This window comes from Electrophorus electricus, chromosome 15 (genome assembly GCF_041902795.1).
Source record: "Electrophorus electricus isolate QZ-2024a chromosome 15, ASM4190279v1, whole genome shotgun sequence".
NCBI classification, from domain to species: domain Eukaryota; kingdom Metazoa; phylum Chordata; class Actinopteri; order Gymnotiformes; family Gymnotidae; genus Electrophorus; species Electrophorus electricus.
In genome coordinates this window covers 20,549,774-20,574,507 of record NC_137511.1, presented here as the reverse complement: position 1 = coordinate 20,574,507, position 24,734 = coordinate 20,549,774, and the positions used below count along the sequence as shown (strand labels likewise).

The window sequence follows — 24,734 nt, the reverse complement described above, 5'->3', positions numbered from 1 at the left end:
TACACATTTATTGATACAGTATTTATATGAATACGCTGATTCATGTATACCTGCCTTACACATGTATTTATATTTACCTGTATATGCTGATTCATTTAGATGCACGAATATTTTGTCAGCTTTATACATACGCTTTCTTGGGGTTAGGAGTTATGAATAGGGTTAATGTGGACTACATCTCACCTCCTAAGACCTCTGCTGAGAAGCAGGAACAGCAGGATTCTCCAATTCATGGTTTTCTACTGGTGGGTCCTGTGTTTAAGGGAAACATGAAATTTCGATGGTATTATTTGTATTATTGCCATTTGAAGTTACATGTAATAAAAGGAAACTGAGTAGCATTTTCTGGCAGAAATAAAATTACATCCTTTTGAATATATATGACAGTAAAAAAAATATATATATATCATAAAGAAAACAACTACTTATTTGAATTTCATGAAATTTAACTATGTAGAGCAGTGACTGCAAACCCTCTAGTGGTGCATGAGGAAGTATAAATAACGTTGTTTTAGTACCCATATGTTAGAAGAGGGATTCTAAGTATATATATATATATATCCCAAATAAAATTGAGTTTCAAATGGGGTTTTCTAGCAGTCCTGCTCAATCCAGCCAATCACATTCTGTGCCTTCTGCAAGTATGCCCTATCAGTTTGGGGGTCTATATGCATTCTAATTTTGCATCAATAGTATATATAAAATTGGGTTTACTGCTCCTTTAATATTCTATAGTGACGTACTTACCCTTGATGTCTGTGTACGTCTGCACAAATGACGCCAGTAGTTTATGTGTTTTTTTAATCTAATAGTGACACCATAAAGAAGTAGTAAATAAAGGCAAATATTTACATTAATAACAAACAAATCTTGATATAATCTTCAACAATGTTTCAACAATGTAAACTTACCTTTCTTTTTCCTTCCTCCCTGTGTGACACAAAGAGTAACAAATTTAGATTAAGTGGCATTTAGACATTCTGGGTACACATAACAGTAAATTGATCAGCATATGCACATGAAGGCCTATTCCACAGTTCGGTATAATTTGAACTATGATTAGGTTTACAGTAGTTTTTTTAGATTGTGTAGCAGGCAAGACGGGGAGTTGAATTTGTGGGCAAATTGCAGCAGAATCCAAAGACATTACCAACAGACAGAGTAAGGCAGGGAAACAAGTTAAATAGAGCAATCCAAAATACGACAGGAAAAAAGGCAGAAAACATAATAATAAAGCATCAGTTCATAATCAGGAAATGAATGATAAAAGTAATAGTAAAAATAAGATTTCATAAATGGAAGATAGAACAAGAGGCAATCAGAATCAAAGTAAATAGGAACCCACCAGTCCCCAGAATTATAATCACACCTGTTCTTAATTACTTTGATTCTTGTTAATATAGCTTCTTGTTCTGTCTTTCTGGGAAACAGGTCCTGGCAGGTGTTACAAGTATAAATGAATTCTTATGAAACATATATAAAACAAATTCCCCACTTGCCCTCCCCTGGGTGGTCTTTTTGCTTCAAGTGTGGGTCCTCTACCAAAGGTCTGTGAGCTTGAGGATCCTGTGTAGTATTTTAGCTGTTCCAAGGACAGCACTCTTCTGGAGCTCTTGAATATTGTTCATGGGACCTGCTGGAGCCATTCTTCCACTTTGGGGGTCACAGCCCCTTATTGCTCTGATAATCACAGGAACCAATGTCACTTTCAACTTCCAACTTTCAACATCTCTAGCTCTTGTTTCATCCCTTGGCATCTCTTGGCATCTTTTCATGATGTTCCTGATGTTGCTATCACTTGGGCTTGTTACATCTATCAGTATGGCCCTCTTCTACTGTTTGTCCCTCACTACTATGTCCAGTTGGTCATTACCATTTTGTCAGTCTCTATCTAGATATCCTACAGGATCTTGGCATGGTCATTCTCCACTGCTTCTGTGGGTGTATCCCACTTAGACCTTGGTACATCCAATCTGTACTCAGCACAGATGTTTCTGTATACTATGCCTGCCACTTGGTTATAGAATTCCATATATGCACAGTCTCAGTGCTGGATTTGGTGTGAAACCCTTTGTGTATTGTGAAGAGTATCAGGACAGGGCATCTCCTTGGTAAATCCTGTACTCAATGGTGACTCATTCTATTGGCCTGAAGTTGGCCCCTAGGGACATCTTACACAGCTCAACTGAGTTCTAATAAAAGCTCTTAGAGTCCTGTTGATGTTATACAGCCTCAAGCATTCCAGGATTGACTGAATCATAGGCTTTCATATAGTGAATCCAGGTGACGCACAAGTTGGTCTTACAGTCTCGAGTGACTGTTTTATCCAGCAGTAGCTGAGGCTTAGCTCCTCTGGTGTTCTTGCCAGTGCCTTTTTGGGCCCTGCTCATGTATTAAGCCATGTGTCTACTCATCTAAGCCACAATGATTCCAGACAGGAGCTTTCATCTTGTTGAGGCAGGTTATTGGATGGAACTCAATCAAATCAAAATCAAAATTGATTTCTATTTTTATATTTACTTATAATAGCCATTAAGGGCAACAGAGAAGCAGTTGGCTTGGGTGGAGGTGTGGTGGGCTATGGGAGGGGACATCAGGGAGTGGTGGAAGTAGTGAGTGGTGATTAGGCCTAAAGGGAACTGCCCTTTTCTGGGGGTCCTTCAGGATCAGGACTGTCTGGCCATTCAGGGTGGGTTATATCCATTAGCATCTGATTTATTTGTGTTGCCAGGTGTATATGAAGAGCAGTCAGCTTCTTCAGCCAGTAGGCATGGACCATGTCTTGGACCTGTCCAGTTCTTCATACTTGAGACCCTGCCTGGATGTCTGCTAGTGTGATGCTTACTGGATCCTGTTCAGGGAGGTTGCTGTGGTCAGCTCTCGGGTTCGATAACCTCTGGACAATGTTGTGTGATACCTCCTTCTCCTTTATGCCATTCCAGTATTGTTTAGTCTCCAGCTTTGGGGGGTCTGTTCTCATGCTGTTACACTGCCACCAAGAGGGCACTTTGGATGGCCCATCGGAGAATATCCTGTTTATTCTCATGGCTTCTACTTCTCTTTGTATCTCTTCATGATCCGTTAATCTGTTAATCTCCAAGGCCTCAGGTATGGACAGATTGTTGCACTTCTCAGTTACATTTATCACACCTTTCTGCATTTATGATATCTGGCTGACTTTCTGTGTTGCCTTTATCTTGGCCTCTAAGTATCACTGATACTGTAGCATATATCAGTTGGTTGGTCTCAGTGATGGTCACAGTAGTGGTTGTCTGTAGTGCTGCATTCACATCTTCCAACAGCCTCTGAGGAGCCTTCTTGGTCTTGGTAGTCTGCTATGACCGATGTCAAGGTTAGCCTTGATCTCAGGTAAGCAGTTCAGGTCAGCAGGAGGTGTTGAGCTTAGTGCATAGGTTCATTGGCTCTTGGTTCCCAAAACTGGTGTGTGTAGATGATGATGATATAATTTCTCCTCTAACCTGGCTCCACCTTGCCATAGCATTTGTGTTGTACCTTGTCAATTTCTAGTTGTGACAGCATTTGCTGCTTTTAGATGTTAGAACACTGAGTTAGTAGTTGTTTCGGTGTTAGTCTAGATGATTTGAAGCATCCAAAGTTACACATTCTCTGCATATTCCCTGTCGCACTCAGCTCACTTGTAGAGTAGCATTCCAACAGTCCTCTGTTCTCCACTCTTGTTCATGAGTGCCTTGTATTGATTCCAGTAACCCACTTTTTATCAGATTGCCTTGTTCCCCCAACATCTGACACAGACCTTGTCGACCTGGGTGGCATCCGAGCCAGTATGACTCTCTTATGCTCATCTCTCATTGTTATTGAGGTAGGCGGACAGCAATAAGGAACTTGCGTAAGGGACCACACTGCAGATGCCCTGGTCAAGGCATCAAACCTCTGGCTGGCTAGCTCCGTGGATTACACCACTGACTTCAGTAGAGGCAGTCAGGATTTTAAATCACAACATATATCTACGTATTTTTTAATGAAATATTACTTGCACTATACTTTGGCTATAACCAGTGAATTTTTAACAAAAAGGATGGCCAAAAAAGTAGTCAATCTATGTCAATATATGTGTACATTAGAATGCCGTCATGTAATCAGGTTCCCTGGAAGTAAGAAGCTTAAGATATGGCCATGGATTTAATTTAATGCATCTTAGTGTTAATACATTTTCTTTACCTGTGAATGATTGACTATTTAATATGCAAGAAAAAGTAACAAAAATGTTCATAATCAGTATTGTGATTTTGGTTGAACCCTTTCTTTACTTCAGTCCAAAGCAGCTTAGTTTCTCAGCTGATGCTATAGCTCATTGTGTATGTCAGCACTCAGATTGGGTCATGTTTATATATTATACTTACAGAATGCAGATATTGCTAAAGCAAGACAGCATATGGCAAAGACACATTCAGATGGCAGAAGAATCACTCTCAGATCCGTCAGTGTGCGTTCACCATTTCCTAATGATTGAAAGAGAAACGGCGATCACTAGGACTTTCTTTAAAGAAGATTTTGTGATTGTAGAACATGCACTCTTCAACCGATAAAACACAATTATGTAAAAATATGATCATATCTTCATGGAAATGCTGCTATGAACAGACTGATACATGAACAGACTGAAACATACCAAAGGTATTCTGATCTATTAATGTGAAGCTGCAATTTGCTATAATATAAGAAAGTATATGTCTGCATAACAATAATAATAATAATAATAATAATAATAATAATAATAATAATGAAGAAGAAGAAGAAGGAGAAAAATAATACTAAAATATAATACATGTATAAGATTACAAATCAACACTTAACAGTTATGAACTGTAATTCAAAGAGTAAAGCAACATTTTGTTTAATTTTCATAGGTTACATAAAAGTGCCATTTATACATACACACAATTATACTAATTAGTAAAGGAAACAATTTAAAATGCAGAGCTCACACACGTGTTTTCAGGATCAGTTCTGCTATTAATGAGATGGAGTTCACACAAATGAGCCCGACTGCTCCAAGCATGTATACAATTGTATATAATTGCCCTGTAATATCATGCAAAAGAAAAAAATTATTAAGATCTAATTTTCTGAAGAAAACACTGACTTGCTAAAATAGTTCAGTTAATCACACAATCAATGGGTTAAACACACACATGAGGTTTAATTTGGAGCTCAATAGTGAAACTGCTGAAGTTGGATGTCTCCTGATGTCTCCTGATCAGTCCTGATCTGACCATCAGGCTATTGTTACAGACAGAGCAGCATATTTCTGAAACCTTGTAGAAACAAATAAATAAGATTTGATTTAATGCACTTTGAACCACTATAATGAAAACACTATAATGGACACACTATAAGGTCATTTATAAGGTCACACTATAAGGTGCGTGTGTGTGTGTGTGTGTGTGTGTGTGTGTGTGTGTGTGTGTGTGTGTGTGTGTGTGTGTATAAATGATTATCATACACGATATAACATTACTCTGCAAAGGTTGTAGGCACCCATGAAATTACATGGCAATAAGTGTTCCTTTACAGGTAAAACAATCATATAAGAACAATATAACAATAACATATAACAATAACAATATAACATAACAATAACAGCAACAACAATAATAATAAATATCTTGGGCATGACGTTAAACTGCATCCAACAATGAATACACAAACAAGAATAAACCCATGCCACATTGCATAGGTAAACAAGGGTCACGTACTCCAGTGACTGCTGAACAAGCTGTAGTAGAAAAATCAGCTATTGATTGTCCTGGTCCTCATGTAGTTACCTAATCAAGCCTCAATCTCAAGATGATCTATATTTTATGGCATCATCTACACAGGCAAAGTCCACCATATGGCTAGTAAATCAACAAGACTAAAGTGGGCTATGTAGGAGTACTACTATGCTGTTGAGAACAAGTTTGTTTACCACAAGGAGATGGATCAATAAAAAGAAGCTCCAGCTGCTGATGTCCAATGACAGTGTCCCACACCTGAAACCATAGTTATGCTAGAGAATGTCAGAAACAGCATCTGTAATTACCATCGCAGTCCCCTCGGAAGGTGACTCAAGACCCGAAATCAGACCAAGAACAATCAGCAAGCTGCATGATACCGTCTCATTAGCCATAACAAACCATTAGCTTAACAACCATGCCTTACAAAGGCAATTTGTGAGCAAATAGCAGCTGTGAATCAAGTTCAAGTTCAAGTTCATGTTCAAGTTCAAGTTCAAGTTTGGTTTATTTGTCACATACATAGTCATACACATTATAACTCACAGTGAAATGGTTGAGAGTGCTCTGTCCAAACTGAGAAAAAAGAAAACAGGGGTGCATAGAGAAATATATATATCAGGCCCTCTTTGATATCCAAGAATGACAAAGTTAACCTCACTTCACCAAGTCAAAAAGCTGATGTAAGCAACAGCTACCGTTAATGCCAGAGACTAAAAATCATGACATGAACCCAGAGATTAATCAACTTGGAAGAGAAAGAACCGGAACAAAATCAATAAGCATCTGAAAGACCATCCTTAGTGAACTGAAGAAACGAGTCAAAAGCAAACAAGTACACGCCCAGGCCAAGCTCATATTTCACTGAGCAAAAATGCAGAGCATTTGCATTGCATTTTTTAGATTTCGCTCATCTCTACCAAGAAATAAAAGTGAAGCTTCAGGCCACGACTCAGCGACTGAGGAGGTCCACAATGAGAAGAGAGCAGTTCTGATAAAACAAGTTCTTTGGTGAGGATGCTAAGAAATACTACCAGGAGCTCAAAGGTCAGAAGAAGTCCTCATAGAACCACCAGCAAAAGAATGAGTCAAGGAATTCTGGCATGGAATCCTGGAAGACAGCATTGCCCACAACATATAGCAATGTGTAATAAATGTCTAAAATCACCATTTGTACAATCGTTTACTGAGTAAAAGTGTCTGTCACTCTAATTTCGCAAAATCTTAGAGGGCCTAAAATGTGACTGAACAATATATATATATATATATATATATATATATATATATATATATATATATATATATATATATATATATATAAGCTTCATGGAGTATCAATATGTCAAGCTTCATGTGTGCAAGAAAAAAATGTCCTTAAAACAACTATAACCAAAAAATTGCAAAAAACAAAAAAGTCTCAACTGCACAGAACCGTATTTAATATGGTGAAAAACATATGCATTGATCACCAGTTTACTTTCACACAAAAAAACTAAGTAAATATTTACTAAAGGACTGTAAATTGTGTCAAACAAAAGTCATGACTATTGTATTATAACATTGTAAAATAACATTAATTTAGCCATTGATCTCTGTAATTTTCATATTCTTCTTCAACAAAGTAATCAAACCCCTAAGGCTCTAAACTTCTGCAGCAGTTATCTTTTTGGACAACATTTTAGCTAGCTAACTAGATCTCAAATCAGCGAGGAAGGAAATGTTTCTGACTTGAAGGGTTAATAGTTAATGATTTCATGATTGTTTATTGGTCACACAGACTGACACACAAATTATGACACACAATGTTAATAAACCTCAAATCTGAATATTTACGTGAGGTTTTGGCTTTCTTAGAAGAATATCTATGTGTGCATAAATATTGCGCAACTATTATTGTGCAGAATTATTATGCAACTAAATGAAAAACTGACATTTTCCCATCTCACTTGTCGATTTTCATCTATTAAAGTGAGAATAATAAACAAACAACTCAAAATTTACAAATAAACATTTCTGACATTAAAAAAAAATCAGTGACCCATATAGCCACCTTTCTTTTCTTTTCATAAGCCTCCCATTGATTCGGTCAATCTGTTGACGATCAACTTTTTGTGCAGCGGCAACCATAGCCTCCCAGCAACTGTTCAGAGAGCTGTACTATTTTCCTTCACTGTAAATCTCCCATTTAAGAAGAGCCCACAAATTCTCAATAGGGTTTAGGTAAGGTAAGGGCCATGTCATTATTCTTTCATCTTTAAGGCCATTACTGGCTAGCCATGCAGTGGAGTACTTCGATGCACGCGATGGAGCATTGTCCTGCATAAAAATCGTGGTCTTCTTGAAAGGTGCAGACTTTTCCCTGTACCACTGCTTGAAGAAAGTGTCTTCTAATAGGTTTGGCAATAGGTTTGGGAGTTGATTTTGAGTCCATCCTCAACCCAAAAAGGTCCAACTAGCTTTAATAATATCAGGCCATAGCAGTACCCCCACCTCCACCTTTCTCTGTCTCTGACTCGATGTGGAGCTCTGTGCCCGTTACTGATCCAGCCATGGGCCCATCCATCTGGCCCGTCAAGAGTCATTCTCATCTCATCAGTCCATAAAGCCTTTGAAAAATCTGTATTCAGATATTTGTTGGCCAAGTCTTGATGTTTTACCTTATGTGTCTTTTTCAGTGGTGGTCAGGTTTCAGCCTTCCTTACCTTGGCCATGTCTACACCTTGTAGGTCACAGTTTAGGAATATGACAGCACTGGAGGATAATGGGTTCCTGGATACTTCATGTTTGATTTTTCACAAATCCTTGGCAGTTAATTTGTGTCTTTTTTTCCTCAACACATTTTTTGTGACTCTGTTGATTATTTGCAACAAACGTTTGATGGTTCTGTGATTATACCCCAATATCTTAGCAATTTTAAGAGTGCTGCATCCCTCTATTGACCCCTTTGGCCCAAGGAAAAGAAGCTGCCTAATAATTTTGCACACCTTGATATAGGGTGCTGATCTCCTTATGTCACATCCTCCCTCATTACACAAATACACATCATCTGATATGTTTAAATCCAAAAAGCATTCAAGTTTATACAGCTTGGAGTTGGGAAATATGTATATGCTCTCCAAAATATCAATATTAGCAGTCCCGGGAACACAGACTAGGATAAGCTTCTAATGAAATAAAGTTTTTAATGAAGTAAAAACAGATAAAGGTAGTTAAAGAGCAAGTTAATGGTGAATTGGAGAGCAAGCAGAGAATGTGTAATCTGGAACTGAACAATATATAATGTATAAATAAATCCTACTAAAAAGTAAGACATTTTTATATTGTTTCTTTTCAGTGGAAACTACAAGTAGGTGTTGTATCCAGACTTTAGTGCCTGTAACACAGTGCACTTTTGATTTGTAAAAAACATGAAAACATCAAACACACTAAAACACAATGAAGACCCGCATCTTGTCCACGAACAGAACGAGAACAGAACTTAAAATCAGGAGAAAAAACAAGAGAAAAGATTTTTTAAAAATAAATACATTTTTAAGTCGTCAAAGTTGAAAGAATAAACTTGGAAGAATTTTACATGGTGCCACATTTTGTTTAAGCAAGTAAATATATACTTTTAGCACCATCTTCTTGGGTATTTAAGATTTTGTAAAGGAATACACACACACACACACACACACACACACACACACACACACACACACACACACACACACACATTTATTTCCCTTTGAAATATTTGCAGTAGTACTTACCTGGTGATTGTTCTGTCTCAGTGTCATTAGAATTAGATCCTGTGTTGGAGTGAAGCATAAAGCATTGTGCATTAGATTTAATTATGCATGCAAAAAAGCAGGACATGTGAAAATAAACTTTAACCCATTGATTTCTCACATGCCTTGGCACTCGCTTTGTTCTATATTTTAAATAAAAGCTAATTAGGAACATTTCCAGACACAATATAACATTCCAAAGAGGTTCACTGTAGATTAATGTACAAAGAGTTAAAATAATGCAGTTATTAATCAATGTAGAACAGTGTTTTATTCTGAAATTTTTATTCTGAATTTTTTTTTAAATTCTATTTCTGCTGGTAATTTATTTAACCTTCAAAACAGAGGGAGTTTGTGCATTCGCTGTGTCTCATCATAATTAGAATTAGATCCTATGAATGAGAAATTAAATGCGAATGAAATGTACCATTCCACAAAAAGATGTACTGGGGTACATATCCAACTCCAAAGGTAGGGGGCTTTTATGCCCTCAACAGAGGGCATTTATACTTACCCCATACTAGCCAAGTCCTGGTGTTGATAGAATTCGATTCTGTGTTAAAGCGAGATGTGTGAAGGAAAAAGAGTTAAATTAATAGTGGAGCTCATGGGAGTGAATAAAATGTGCAAATTCACTACAAATGAATATCCTGGGAAACATAAGCATCAGAGGTAAAGTTAAAATATGGAAAATGAATATTAGCCCATAAATCATCTAGGGGAAAATACTAATGTGTCTATGAATGACAGATTCAAATACACAGGCCATGAGCCAAATAAAAGAGTTGAAAGTTATGAACTAATTAACTCAGTGTCTTTCTTTCCTTTTATAATGACATAACAACCCCTAGGTGGTGTGCACGATGAGGCAGAACACACACCACCTGAGTAAGACATGTTTAAAACAAAGACAAGAAGAAGTGAAACCAAAACATAAACAAATGTCCCATGCTCAACCACCACTGCATGCTAGCATGTACCTGCAGGGGGATGGCACCGTGACAATTACAAAACAAATCTACCACTTGAATATACAGATTAACTCAGAATTTCAGGCATTCATGTGTAAATATAGCTGCATAATTACTGAAAAATATGTGAACATGATCAAAATAACTAATACTGTACCACGTAAATGATCAAGATATTTAAAGCATGCAGTCAAAGACAAAATGTGGAGATACTTAGTAGCACAGGTCAATGCCACACGTTCTGTAAAGAGGAAAAATATTCGATTAAGATTAAATATATTTAATCATTAAAATAGAATGATCTGAAATATGTAACTACAAAAAAATTAAAAGGAAAATATTGCTTGGAAAAAATATTTGAAAAAGTCATTACTAAATTTGTACTGGATGATCCTTATGAACTTAAGAAATACTAAAATGTCATACAGTCACATGCTATGTGCATTTTAAAAATGTTTATTGGTTATAACCAAAGTAATGCATGTAGCATTTCATATGCATTTATATGTAATGAAAATTTTCATAAGCATTTATATGTAATGAGCATTTGCATATGTCTCAGAAGCAGATAGCAGTGCTTTTGTCCTGAATGACCAGAAACAATGTGAGAGGGAACGTTATCAGGCTAAATTCTCAAATTATTGTAAATTATTACTTTACCTGTTTCTTCTATGAAGAATGTTAGAAATTTTTAATAAATATGAATTGTCAAACATCTCTATAATTTTATAAATACCTAATATGTTATACACCGAATATATAAATGAATCATGCTCACTCATCAATATTCCTACAAATGTTTTTTTTGTTTTGTTTTGTTTTTTTATTTTTTATTTTTTATTTAGGGTTAAGAACTCTTTGATCATCCATGTGGACTTATCTTTAATACCCTGATTAAAGAGTCAACATGTGGCTGCTGGTGTAGGAAAGTGAGATGTTAGGATCATCCAGTACAAAAGCATCACATTCTCCAACATTCAAAAGTAATGAAACAGGATTTATATCTACCTTTATCACCTTCCAATAATTCATTATGAAGATAGACTGATATTACTGTACTTAGGATCTCCAAGATACACAGAACTGATATCCAGAGCAAAACTGCAAAAGACAAAATGCTATAGAAGGTTTTGGCACAAATTGCAAAGTTTTGTTTATGTCCAGTCATAGAAGACCAGGCTTTTGAATGGAGAATGGCCTATAAATCTGAAACTGATCTGGTAAAATTGAGATTAAATTAAAATGGCATTAAGGATTTGCCTTCGTTGCCTGAAATAAGGAAAAAAAATATTCCATTATGTCCACAACAAGAGGGGAAAAGGTTTGATAGCACCAACCTTCTTAATGGCAGATCCTACGGTAGTGGATCACCTCTTCTTTTCTGTGAAGCATCATAGGTGCTGCCTCAAGTGATCACCTCTTGTAGCCTGTCATGATCACCTCTTGTAGCCTGTCACATTTTAATTTATTGTTAATTTATAATGACAATTTTCATGATTTAATTTATAGTTTTACAAGCTGCCATGGTAGAAGAAAAAAAGAAAAAAGAAGCAAACATTTATATTTGTTGGCATAGAACATCTGGATTTGGCCCTCTAACTGACATGCTCCCCTGGTCTACCCCTTCACCCACATGCTGAGATCCACCACATGGCTTTGTGTCTGTTGTCATTTTGTTGGTGTGTCTCCATGTACTTTCTGTCTACATTTACATTTCCCACATATTGCCTGATATGTATGAATCATCTAAAAGTTCCTTGAGAATAAACTTGCATTTACACTTGGCAAATTGATTATACTATTCAGAATACACAAACTATTAATAGATGTACTTACATGGAACCCCCTGCTGAAAACCTAACCAGCATAGAGGCAGCAACAAAATAAATCCCAGGACAATATTGGCTGAAAATAAGAAAAATAAGAGAATCATGCTTTTGTTATTTATTGTTTTTACTATTGTCAAAAAGCCAGGTTGCTTTATGCAATACTATTATAAAGCTAGTGTCCTTTTTCTTGATTCATAAAGTATTTGTCCTGACCCGATATGAACAGCATGTCCTAACTTTGTATGGAGGGATTTTGGTGGCTTTAATATAAATAAATACACACAAAAAAAAAAAATTTAAATGATCATTGTTACGAACCCCAGGAACAAACCTCAGCCTTGCATAGCCACACCCACTGGCACTCACCTCCAATCTGACTCACCTGGATTCTAGCACACACCTGATTCCCATTCCCCTCATTACCACCTCCTTTATAAGCTTCTCCTCCCCGTGTACACGTCACGAAGTATTGCTTTACTTATGTGGTGTACCAAGCGTTTCCTTATCCTGTGTGTCTTCCCGGTTATCGACTCCTGCCTGCTTTCTAGATCTCATCTCCTGCCTGACCCTTGGACACCTCCCAGATGCTACACTGTTTCGATGCCGGACTGACACGACCACACTTACCTTACCTGTCTGATTGGATCGTCTTCTGTGTGTGTGCAAACATTTTTCATTATATTAAATTATTATTTCATTTAATTAAATTACTTTTCAATAACTTGAATTATTTATTATTATTAAATGTTTTAAATGTTTTAAATTACTAAATTAATTATTTAAGTTAAAGAGAACATTATGCTCAAGAAGTTCACATCCATTAATAATTAAATTATTAATGAATTCTCATTTTAATAATTTATTTATTTACTTATATTAAATATTCATATTCTTTCATAATATTCCCCCAATTCCCTTCAGACATTCATATTCTGGTACAACAATAAATAGTAACTTCAGTAGCTAATACATAAACTAATAGGCTACAGCCAAATGCAGTCAGATATATAAGTAGGAAAATGTATTCTGAATTTTCAGATTATTTTAAGTGAAGTGTTTGCCACAGAGAATATTTGTGTATACAATGGTTGAAAATAATATGGTTGTATATATTGCAATTAAGCTTGGCTCAATGCACAACAGTAAGTAAACTAAATGATAACTTACCTATACTTTTCAAAGAATACCAAGTCATAATCATGAATATCCTAAATAAATTGTTTATGCATATACAGGTATATATGTTGTTCGGGGATCCTATAAAACAACAAAAAATACATATTTTATACTGCAGAGCAACAGAAGGATAAGAATAAGCACCCACCTACTATGTGACTCTGCAAGGTAAAGTGTTTCTGATGAATAACAACAGTGACTCTACTTGGTGATGTGTTTCTGGTAAGCATCTCTACTGTAACTCTACATGGTAAGGTGTTTCTGTTAAAGTGGCTGATGAATGTATAAGCTGTCAGTTATTTCCATTCTAGGCTTTTCTCTGTGTAAACTGAGCATCCATACATTGTGTTTATCCATAGCTGGAATGGTTCACTCGTTAACTCATTCACTATTCACTATACAGTGTTTGCTACATAGTGAACTGATTAGAGGACAACCAAAAACCTTTTTGGACACTATGTTTGGAAATGCTGCTCAAAGTTATATAATACTTTATGACAATAAATGGTCATCTTTTTATCATATTAATGACATTTCATCTTTTGGTCCTCTTGTACTTCCTATTTACTTTAGCCCTACATTGCTCCTATATCTGATCTCTTTTATTTCCATTATTTTGTAAAAATAAAGTAAACAAAACACCTTTATGATGGAAGCTCAAGAGGAACAGCAGAAGCAGAAAAAAGAGCTGGGATGCCCAAGACAACACCATAACAACACTATCAGTAGTGCTCTGGATGGCTTCATATTTATGCCAGTTATGCACAACCAAACCGAGAGCAAAATAAAACAACATCTTTTAAATCATATATACTCAAAGCTGAAGCAGAATAAACTTAACAGATTAATGCATTTATTGAACTGTGTAAGCCACTCTATACTTTAATGAACAGCTTGTTTCTGACATGTCATCAAGACTGGTATGGCTTGCACAGGGTTTAAGACATGATTAAGTCAGTTGATTACTGATGGGGGAATGGGGGTAGAGGTAGGAGTGGGGGGGAGTGATGCAGGAGTGCAGGTGAGAGTGGTGGTGGGGGTAGGGTTACTCTGTTACTCTAGGGTTACTCTGTTTACTCTAGGGTTACTCTGTTTACTCTAGGGTTACTCTGTTTATTCTAGTGTTACTCTGTTACTCTGGGGTTACTCTGTTTACTCTGTTTACTCTAGGGTTACTCTGTTTACTCTAGGGTTACTCTGTTTATTCTAGGGTTACTCTGGTTACTCTAGGGTTACTCTGGTTACTCTAGGGTTACTCTGTTACTCTAGGGTTACTCTGTTACTCTAGGGTTACTCTGTTACTCTGTTTAATCTTCATCTCATTTGTCTATGAACCCATGTTCCAGGAATCAACTGACTTTTACATCTATGTTTTAACAAACTGTAACCAGGTCCCTTATGTTCCTAACAAGTACGTTCTGTCATGAAGAGTGGCGTGGCTTGTACTGTGTTTAAGACATGCCTTAAAAAAAGCTGATTACTGGGTAACTGTGGTCTGTATAAAGCATATAACACAATGCATCTCACGTCTGTCAATGATAATAGTTCGCTGTAAAATACTTTGTTGATTAAACCTAGATTTTCCATCCTAACTGCAGACACTCTGTCACTAATATAAGCCTTCCTGCATTAAACTGTAGAGCAGTTACTGACTAAACAGAGTCTCTTATGTTAACAGGAACTATCTACCCAGTGTCTGGGAAATGTTTACATATACAACTATTCATACATACTTCTATAAAACATCGAGGTAGCACATGCATTATGGGGGAGACAGGCATGTAAGAGGCTAATAGCATTTTAACCAAAAGACATGCAGCACAATTCACTGTTGGTAAGAGTTAAGAATACCAAATGGTCATGACGGTTATTGATGCATGTGTATTTTGCATGTGAACAATTTTTAATTTTAGATTTTCTGTTTTATAGAGTTGACTATTTTAATTTGCAAAGCAATGATACATGAATCATTGTAGATCAGTGGAGGAAATCCAGATTTAATCTGCTAAAAGTTATATTTTATGTTATAGTAATAGTTGAAGTAAGAAAATATTGAAAAGGATGTTTGACACTGGATACCTTTGCAAGGTACTGTTCAGTTCCAATAACAAGCTGTGGTTTAGCACAAAAGAAATTAATTGTTTAAATTTCATTATATAATTTGGCCCAAAGATTTTGGTCACAAGATATAAGTAAGACAAATCAGTGCATTCAGAACATTCAGTTCATATTATTTTGAAAGTTGATATTGATAGATGTTATAAAAAAAGTCTGTTTATATTTATAGATACACAAACTGTTGGCAAGCAGCACTAGAACTTTGTGTTCTTGAAGAGAAAGATAAGAATTTGCTCAATCAATTTAGCGATCTAGATGCTTTAAATACTAATAATATTTATGATGATTTAAAAATACTAATAATACTACACAGCAATAGCTAACTTTCAAAAACTTGGTTGGTCAGAGTTGCTTCGTTGAGTGTTTAGTGTTGTTTCTGTGCACACCACTGTAGTTGGTCCATTATTCTTAAAACAGTCAAATTTAAATGTTTTTTGCATTTTGGAGCACACAAGGATCATAGAAATTACTCAAACATCTACAGCAAGTATCAAATTACACTACAGAGAATTATTTACATTTAGCTGACACTTTTATCCAAAGCAGCTTACATTTATGACCCTTGAGGGTCAAGGGCCTTACTCAGGTGCCCAGCAGTAACAACTTGGTAGTGGTGGGGCTTAAACCAGCAACATTTCGAATACAAGTCAAGTACCTTAACCACTGACCTACCTGCAGCTAATAAGGTGACAATGATTGTAGAGATAGGGTAGTTGTATTCAAAGTAACAGAGTAGTTGATAAAGTGCATTTCTTTTTATATATATTCATTAACTTCCATCATTCCCTGAAAGACTGCTTTATATAACATACCCGGAAATGTCTTGAAATGGGAAATAACCCAAAGCAGGGAAAGAATCCTTAAAAGATTCAGAGATGAACAAGTAGCCACCTCAGCAAGAAACCCTGCAGAGAAACCAAATAATTAAATGTTAGTGATAAGCCCTTCACAGTCAAAACAGAGTGTTACAGCAACAAAATGAGCTTGGGTGGACAACCACATCAGGCCTTTGTGTGTGTCTCTGTAACCCAAAACTAAATGACATAGTCCAAGAGCAGTGAGCTAAGAAATAACTAACAAAATATACAGCAAGGGATAAAGAAGTGAAGTGAGTGGCAGAGGAATTCAGATTGATCAGTGAGAAGCAACAACTCATTCTGGCCAGAGTCCTCACAGGAAACATCTAAACACACTTTAGCATGGGAGTTGATGGAGATGGTAATGGGCTGTTCATTAAAATGTTCATGCATAGTCTTTAATCTCATCAGGAGGGTGAGGAACACATGCAGATGAAGCGCAGATGGACGGTCATCCTCTATCTATTAAACTTGCTAACACATTGTGAAATATTACAATAGTTATGTAAAAGTTAGCTATGTTCAGTTAGTCATTTGTGCGATAGCATTAATGTGTTAATGTGTTAATCATTTCACACTGGTAATTTTTCAGTCAATTTTGCATGTTCTAAAAGACTAGTGTAGTACATCAGTTACTGCTTTTGTTGGAAAGACCATTCCTAAAGGTATGCTTCATTAAGGAGTGACAACACATGCTACATCTGACATCACCAACAATAGTTCCAGAAATACATTGGAGCGAATGTAGCCAGTGACTGTTCCTCGTTATTCACATTTCTTGTGCAATGGCGTCCTTGACCTGATGTATGTTGATTACCTGCTGTACATTTTAGTTAAGAGTACATGTTTGGCCATTGTCAATGTTTGCTTGAGATCTAACTTAGAATTGACTGTTATAAACACATTACGGTATTAGCCTACTGAGTTGCTAATTTTATACTCTTATTATTCCTCACTAATGATGTTTGTTATGTTATCTTGTCAAACTAGTTTTAGAACTTCACATGCAAGAATATAGAAGGACTACCACATTCTCCCCTTCTAGAGGGCAATGATGGAAACCTAATTAATTAATGCATATTCATATTGCATAGCAGATTCACTGTGAATATATTACTCTATACGAATGACTAGCACTGATGATGATGGAATGATTATATGAATGTATGCTCTGTTTTCTTATTCCAGACCGTACTTCTCATGCTCCATACTTCACTCTTCATATCCTCTACATACTTCTCACTTCATATTTTACACCTCAAATACCTAACCTTTTGTCTAAAATGAATAAACCTGAGCCTGTGTGTTAATGTGCATAGTGAATGTGCTGGTGTGCAAACATGCCTAATGTGTTGCATTGCTGAATTTTATTAAAGAGTTGAATATCACTACTAACACTCCAGTGTTCTGACTGACACTCTGAAGGAGGACAAATCGCCCCTTAGAACCTGCCTCATTATGCAGTCCACTTGCCTTACCTCTATCAAACAGCTTTATCTAGGTGAATAAGCAAATTTCTTGCATTTTTCAAACAGCCAGGAAATGAAAATGAGATTATTACAATTTTCAGCTGACCTAGACATCTGTAGTACTGGCAAAAATTAAGGAACCTCTCCAAGTTTTCATCTCTAACAAGAAGTTACTATTATTGCATGTTTACCGATTTATGAATCAAGCGATATCAAAATGTTAAAATTTAACAATATATCCTGTTTTTGCTATATTGATATTATTACAGTTAACATAACAATAACTAAAAAGTATAAAATATTAACTACAAATACCTACCCTCAGTCACACCCCAAAGAATGAAGGCAAGGGCCAAAGCAATGGTTGGACAGCAGACAAATGTGCACTGTAGAGCCAAGTCTGATTTGGTGTTTTCTGTAGAGGAGATAAAACATGTGCATACAACTTCAAAGCGTCAACTTCATTAATGTTTCATAATGTTTCATAACTTCTTAATTTTAGGAATAATCAAATCAACCTGACTTACTGTTATTTTTTATAGAAGTGTATGCTGCGTAACCTAGCACAAGTAAAAGTACAAATGCCAGGATACAGAAACACAACACCCCTGTATGCATATTGGAAAAACCTGTGTGGCACAGAAATCAGTGCTTATACAATGTCATTCAAATGTAAAAATGAAAAATGTGAATGAAAAACAGAACCACTCCTGACTTGTGTAACTCTATTTTCTATTATACTAATTTGTGCTTCTAGCTGTGTTTGTTTTTCAAAATTTGCATGGTGATGCTACTTTTTGAAATGCCAGGCAATGCATTAACAATAATATATATATATATATATATATATATATATATATATATATATATATATATATATATATATATATATATATATATATATATATATATATATATATGTGGGCTACAACTAACAACTATCTTGGTAGTTAAAATATCTATTGATTGTTGAGGCGACTAATCAGCTTTTCAGATTGTAGGTTTCACAACTAATAAGTGGATCTTATTTATGTAGCAGATTTTAAATACAGATTGATGTTTTAGGCATGTGCTAACTAATACTAAAGGTTATAAAGATTAATATTTATATGTCTTTGTATATTTCTGGTTTTGTAAGACAAAAAATATACATCCTTTTCAATTTCAGTATCCATTTTTTCTGTCAAAATTTAAAAGAAGGACAAGCAAAGTATCAGCAAGAGAATAACAAAACTACAGCACTTTTCCTTAATCACATAAACCAGCCATCTAAATGTCAAAGAAATAAAGAGGGTGATGGGATGAGAGGACAAACATAAACACACCCACAAATGATTTGAATTAATTTGAATGCAACCCACATTGGGCAAGCATGCACAGAGTTGCAAAATGTTTTGTGATTTAGAAACTTGTGCACTCAACAGCAACATTGTAAATGACACTGTGCAACTGTAAATGTTGCCATGACAACAATGCATTGTTTAAGATGGCAAATTTAGAGCAGTAATGAATCCGCCATACAAAGAAAAAAAATTATCTCAGTACAGAACCTGAGAATGTTCTGCATTAAACTAAGTGGAAAACTGCACTCACACTGCTACTGTGATATTAACAGACATTTCCTTACCATTCCCACAAGAATGTCAGAAAGTAAATATTTTCTTTCTTGTTTTAATACCCTTGGATTAAGTTACTAATATTCCAATTCCATTGCAATTATTTTGTATGTTTGATGGCATTAATTTATTGATCAAGAAAAAAGTATTTCAGAATGTAAAATGTTATAGCTCATAACATGGATTAAAGTGGCTAATTTTAACATTAACACTAGATAGCTATCTAGCTAACTAATTTATCGAGAAGACTCTTCATCATCCATGTTCTTCCACTTCAGATGCTCCAGCGTAACTGATGTCCTTGAGTAGATGGAGCTCAGATATGCAGGGATCCCTGACAGTGCTTCTGGTTTAAACAGATTATGGTTTAAACAGTGTTGGATTCTGGCTTGCTACTGTTTTTACCCTCTTGCTGTAAAATCATTAATGGAGTCATAGCTCCTGAGCAGATGGATATTTGTACATTCCTCAAGTCCCAGCAGTGATTCACTACATATCTGTTATGCCATGTTGTGCTCCAGCTCCCCTACATCACCCACATGCTTTGCACCACACCGAGAACAAAAATGCTTACTCACCCAGCTGCTGTACTTCCACTGTGGTGTTAGCTGATAAGTCTTCATGGAATACTTCACATATGTAGAAGCCTTTGTCTTCAGTCTGAATGTTCTTCAGCCTAAGCGAGAAGTTTCCTTTGTGGATTTCCTCACGGCTGAAGAGCTCAACTCTGTCTCTGTATGTTTCATGGATTGACTCTGGCACAGTCTGACCATTTATAAATTGCAACACTACCATGTCTTCATCTGTTTTCCTTTTCTTCCATGAGACTTCTTCAAGCTCCTCAGGAGGGATGTGGGAGTGTACAGAGCAGTTCAGAGTGCTGTCCTCTCCCGCATATACAGAAACAACATGACCTCCAGCCACAGTCAAATACACTAGAAGAATAATCATTTGAAATATTAAAGTTCTAAAGTCTCAGATAAAGTCTCAGTTGTTAAGTCTCAGATCAGACAATAAAATTGCACAATATATTCAGTTAATTCCTAGCTCTAAAAACTAATAAATATAATATTTAAAGTATAGACAACTTCATTTTTCAAGAGGACAATTTAAACTGTGTGACAACAATTGTGTGAATATTCACCCACCACTCATCTTTATTTCAATCAAGGTTTCATTAGATTCCTGGTTTCTGTAAACAGCACACTTGTAGAGTCCTGTATCCTTAGTGGTCACATCTGTAGGTAAAAGAGAGAAGTTGCCACGGGCAATGTCCTCAATAAAGAAGTGTGCCCTATCATGGTAAGCCTGGTCCTGAGACTCTGGTTGACTCTCTCCATCTTGGAACAAATGCACAATCGTTTCAGAGTCTGTTCTTCTCCACTCCACTTCCAGCTCTTCCACTGGTATGGGAGTTTGAACATAACAGGGCAGCATCACCGAGCCTCCAGGTTGGATAGCCAGAGGACCAGAGGGGCCTAACACATGGAGCCCTAAAATAAATTAAAATAATAGCAATTTTGTTAATGTGTCATGTTCCATTTAAAATATTTAAACAATCATTATTTGACTCACTGGCTGCATGCACTCTATTCCCTTGTACATCTTCCTTGTAATTTACAGTGCAAATTAGTTGAGACAACTTGGCCGATGACAATGTTTGGTTTACAGATTTGCATATTAAATGTCCAAAGGTATAATATTTTCCTAAGGCTTCACACACATTGTCATATAGTCGAACAGACTATGGGGCATCAGCCTGTATATGCTAATGAGCTGGAGAGAGGACAAGCAGAGGTTTGTCATGAGTGCTAAAGGCTGAAATGGTGGCATTTACATCCCTGACACTAACAACCTTCAAGTTTACAGTCCAGTTACCAGCCAGCAATACCAGAATTTAAACCAGTAGCCCTCCAGTAGATAACATGCTCCTCTTTAACCACCAGACCATTTGTATTCAAATCCGGTCCTGCATTTTGTAACCCCTTGTAGTTCATTAAATGATTATTGTAACTTGGGCACTTGTCACACTCCTAAATGAAGAGGGTGGAAACTCTGTAGGACCTGGAGGACTGGGATCTGAATACCACTGTACTCTAGTACATAGAGAGAATAGAGAATAGAGAATAGAGAGAATAGGCTATGCAGTATTACAAACATCAGGTTCATTAAATGAGTCCTCATGAACAGCTGGACATGCTGATTAATACTGTTCCTTGAAGTTTGGTTTTCTTAGTTGTTATGTGGATTGTACATGTTATGTGGATGTGTGTCTGCTAGGCCTACCAATTCAACTGCAGTGATAGTGTAGTATATGTGGCATTAATCAAATATATCTACCTGGCACAACTACACATTATATTCTGGCTAATATCATAAGATTCCACTTATTTTCAGGGCAAACGTGCCACTATGCCAATATTTCGTAGCACACGTTTACTACAATGTAAACATTTCTATTGATGCCATTAAGTCAACGTCTTTCTTATAACTTTCGTTTTCTTTAACTAGATTAAAAGTTGTTTCAGAATTAAAATTCTGGGGTTATACAAACTTAAATGAAAAAAAGGGTTATATAAAAAAAGATATTACATCGGATGTGTTTAAATATTGTGAACAAAAGACTTTAGATGCACATTGAAATCTATGACCATAGCGATTGGTTGTTTTCTGTGTTTCTTAACGTGCACATTTAGTGATTTTTTTTCTCTTTTCTCTTTAGAGATCTGACTTTTGTTGTATTATGCGCTTAGTTACTGATTCTACTAGCTCACACGGCGCGTTCAACTCGTTGTAGAGCTGGGGGGCGTTACCCATTGTGTACGTCGCCACGTTTAACACTTCTCGCCGTTTATACAGTTTAGTTTAAATCTAAAATAAACTAACAAAAAAGAATAATGTTTAAAGCATAGCGTACCATTAGAGAGAACAACGACCGACAGAGCAAAGCAAATAACGAGGCTCGTCTTCATGTTTGAGAAGTTAGCGGTCTTGCCATTTGAACGGTGAAAGCTTTTACTTTCGCTTTCCTACAAATACGCAGAATGTTATACTGAGTGGATTAGAATAGACAGAATTCCAGTCGACCATTAACTACACAGCACTCTTCACCGCAAGCGTCAAGGAAGAATGTGATTGGCTCAATCTTATTTTCTGAGAAAAAAAAAAAAGATCTGAAGTTCTGCCATTTTGCAGGCTGTAATGCTAGATACAGTGGTGCAGACGTAGTCCATTAGTCCACTAGGATGTTTTTTTTTTTTTTTTGGTCTGATTGTTTATCTAAACACTTCAATGCATTCATTCATATTGGCATGATATTAAATGTGAAGCATCTTTAAAAGCTGTTAATACAGTAAAGGATACCAAACACAATTTAAAATAAATTGTATCAAGTCTGAATTATTTGTGTCCCACCGTCAAAAAAACATGTGGTTTTGCATTCTTGTGTTCTCCTTTCCCTACTCTCCCTCTCTCCCTCTCCCTCTCTCCCTCTCCCTCTCCCTCTTCCTCTCCCTCTCTCCCTCTCCCTCTCCCTCTCCCTCTCCCTCTCCCTCTTCTATTCCCCCCCTTGTGTTAAATTTATTGTCTGTGTTCCCTCCATCTTTGGTCACCTCTCTTTCTCTCTGTTCCCTCCCTCTTTCTCTCTGTGTTGGTCTTCATGGAGCGAAAGCGCTTCCCTGACCTCAACAGAGAGAAGAGCCTATTGTTGGGATGCGTGGGGTCCTTCACAATCCCCCTGGCTTTGGTCTGGCACCACTTGTGATAGATAGTCTGCAGGTAAGGAAGTTCCATTTGAATGATGTGCTCTGCTGAACGCACCAGCCTCTGGAGTGCTTGTCTGTCCTGCTTGGTGCTGTTCCCAAACCAGGCTGTGATGTTCCCTGTGAGGATGCTCTCAATATTGCAGGCGTAGAAGTTCCGCAGCACCTTGGAGGGCAGTCTGAAGTCTCTTAGGTGTCTGAGGTGGTAAAGACGCTGACGAGCCTTCTTTGCCAGGGAGTTGGTGTTGCGGGACCAGGACAGGACCTGTGAAATCTGAACTCCTAGGTACCTGAAACTGTCTACCCTCTCCACCGTGGTTCTGTTCCTCACAGCTTGGTAGTGCCGCTGCTGCTTCTTGCTGTAGTCCACAATCAACTCCTTTGTCTTGCTGACGATTATTTTCCTGGCAGCAGTTCTCCAGGTGTTTAATCTCCTCCAGGTAGGCCCTGTTGTCCAAGATCAGGCCCATGACGACGGTATTGTCAGCAAACTTGACAATGGTGGTAGAGCTGGAAGTGGCCATGCAGTCGTAGGTGTACAGTTAGTAGAGCAAGGGGCTTAGAACACAACCCTGAGGAGCTCCAGTGCTGAGGGTGAGGGTGAATGAGGCACAGTTGCCCACCTGTACTGATTGTGGTCTGTCTGTTAGGAAGTTAGAGATCCAGTCACGCAGGGACGGATGCAGTCCTAGATTCTCCAACTTAGTTGTGAGTCTAGAGGAGATGATGGTGTTAAATGCTGAACTGTAGTCAACAAACAGCATTTTAACATAATTACCCCTCCCTTTGTTCAGGTGGGTCAGGGTGGTGTGGAGCAGATGTGTAAATGTGGAGCAGTTGTGACGGTATGCAAACTGCAGTGTGTCCATGGAGGCTGGCAGTGAAGAGGTGATGAAGTCACTGACTAACTTTTCGAAGCACTTCATCACGACCGATGTGAGGGCAACAGGGCGCTAGTCATTGAGGCTGGAAGGTTGAGGTTTCTTCAGGACAGGGTCGATGGTGAATCGCTTGAAGCCGGATGGGACGATACCGAGCGTCAGGAGAGAGGTTGAAGATGTCAGTGAATACCGGGGCTAGCTGGTCTGCGCAGGCTTTGAGGACACTACCGTAGATGCCATCCGGTCCCGCTGCCTTCCTGGTATTCACTCTTTTGAACACTCTCCTCACATCACTCTCCGTGATGATGAGAGGGCGCTGGCCTATGGTGGGCTCTGTGCATGCGCCGTTGGCTGTGCCAATAGCACCATTAGTGTTGTTAGCACTAGTGCTGTTAGCATGACCGCTGCTAGATGTAGCCTCAAAGTGACTAGTTTCCTCCCGTAGCGCCACTTCACCTCTCTCACCACCCTGCGCACTCTGTATGCCACAGACTTGTATTCATCCATGTTCCTGCTGACGATTCCCACGT

General features: G+C 37.2%; 2 protein-coding genes across 13 annotated transcripts in view; both read right to left on the bottom strand.

The window, feature by feature from the left end:
• LOC118242396 (uncharacterized) overlaps positions 1–24,734 on the bottom strand; it is a 69,998-nt gene that overhangs the window by 7,495 nt on the left and 37,769 nt on the right. For 4 of the 12 annotated variants that reach the window (XM_081697944.1, XM_081697953.1, XM_081697940.1 and 1 more), the window contains 6 exons: positions 9,509–9,547; positions 4,972–5,064; positions 4,383–4,481; positions 912–930; positions 748–805; positions 184–252 (listed from right to left, as the gene is read on the bottom strand). In XM_081697944.1, the coding sequence (XP_081554070.1) occupies positions 187–252; positions 748–805; positions 912–930; positions 4,383–4,481; positions 4,972–5,064; positions 9,509–9,547 (374 nt within the window). In that variant the 3' untranslated portion in view covers positions 184–186. Of the gene's footprint in view, positions 1–183; positions 253–747; positions 806–911; positions 931–4,382; positions 4,482–4,967; positions 5,065–5,174; positions 5,298–8,918; positions 9,234–9,508; positions 9,548–24,734 lie in introns of those variants that run through there. The other 8 variants (XM_081697942.1, XM_081697947.1, XM_081697946.1 and 5 more) reach the window with 6 other exon arrangements.
• On the bottom strand, positions 9,865–22,750 carry LOC113569062 (uncharacterized). Its single transcript, XM_081697969.1, has 12 exons — positions 22,480–22,750; positions 20,711–21,055; positions 20,141–20,497; positions 18,474–18,575; positions 18,266–18,361; positions 16,433–16,525; positions 13,494–13,583; positions 12,334–12,402; positions 11,835–11,947; positions 11,506–11,598; positions 10,041–10,738; positions 9,865–9,918 (listed from the first exon to the last, which is right to left on the bottom strand). The coding sequence occupies exons 1-9, from the start codon at positions 22,532–22,534 to the stop codon at positions 11,934–11,936; spliced, it is 1,221 nt and encodes a 406-aa protein (XP_081554095.1). The 5' UTR covers positions 22,535–22,750; the 3' UTR covers positions 9,865–9,918; positions 10,041–10,738; positions 11,506–11,598; positions 11,835–11,933.

Bases quoted from the DNA above. Each gene is read 5' to 3' on its own strand.
- LOC113569062 (XM_081697969.1), bottom strand. From the start codon at position 22,534: ATGAAGACGAGCCTCGTTATTTGCTTTGCTCTGTCGGTCGTTGTTCTC. The intron at 21,056-22,479 runs GTACGCTATGCT...AATTTATTTTAG, and splicing joins GGTCGTTGTTCTCTCTAATG to GGCTCCATGTGTTAGGCCCC. The intron at 18,576-20,140 runs GTGAGTAAGCAT...TGTGCCACACAG, and splicing joins AGTGGAAGTACAGCAGCTGG to GTTTTTCCAATATGCATACA.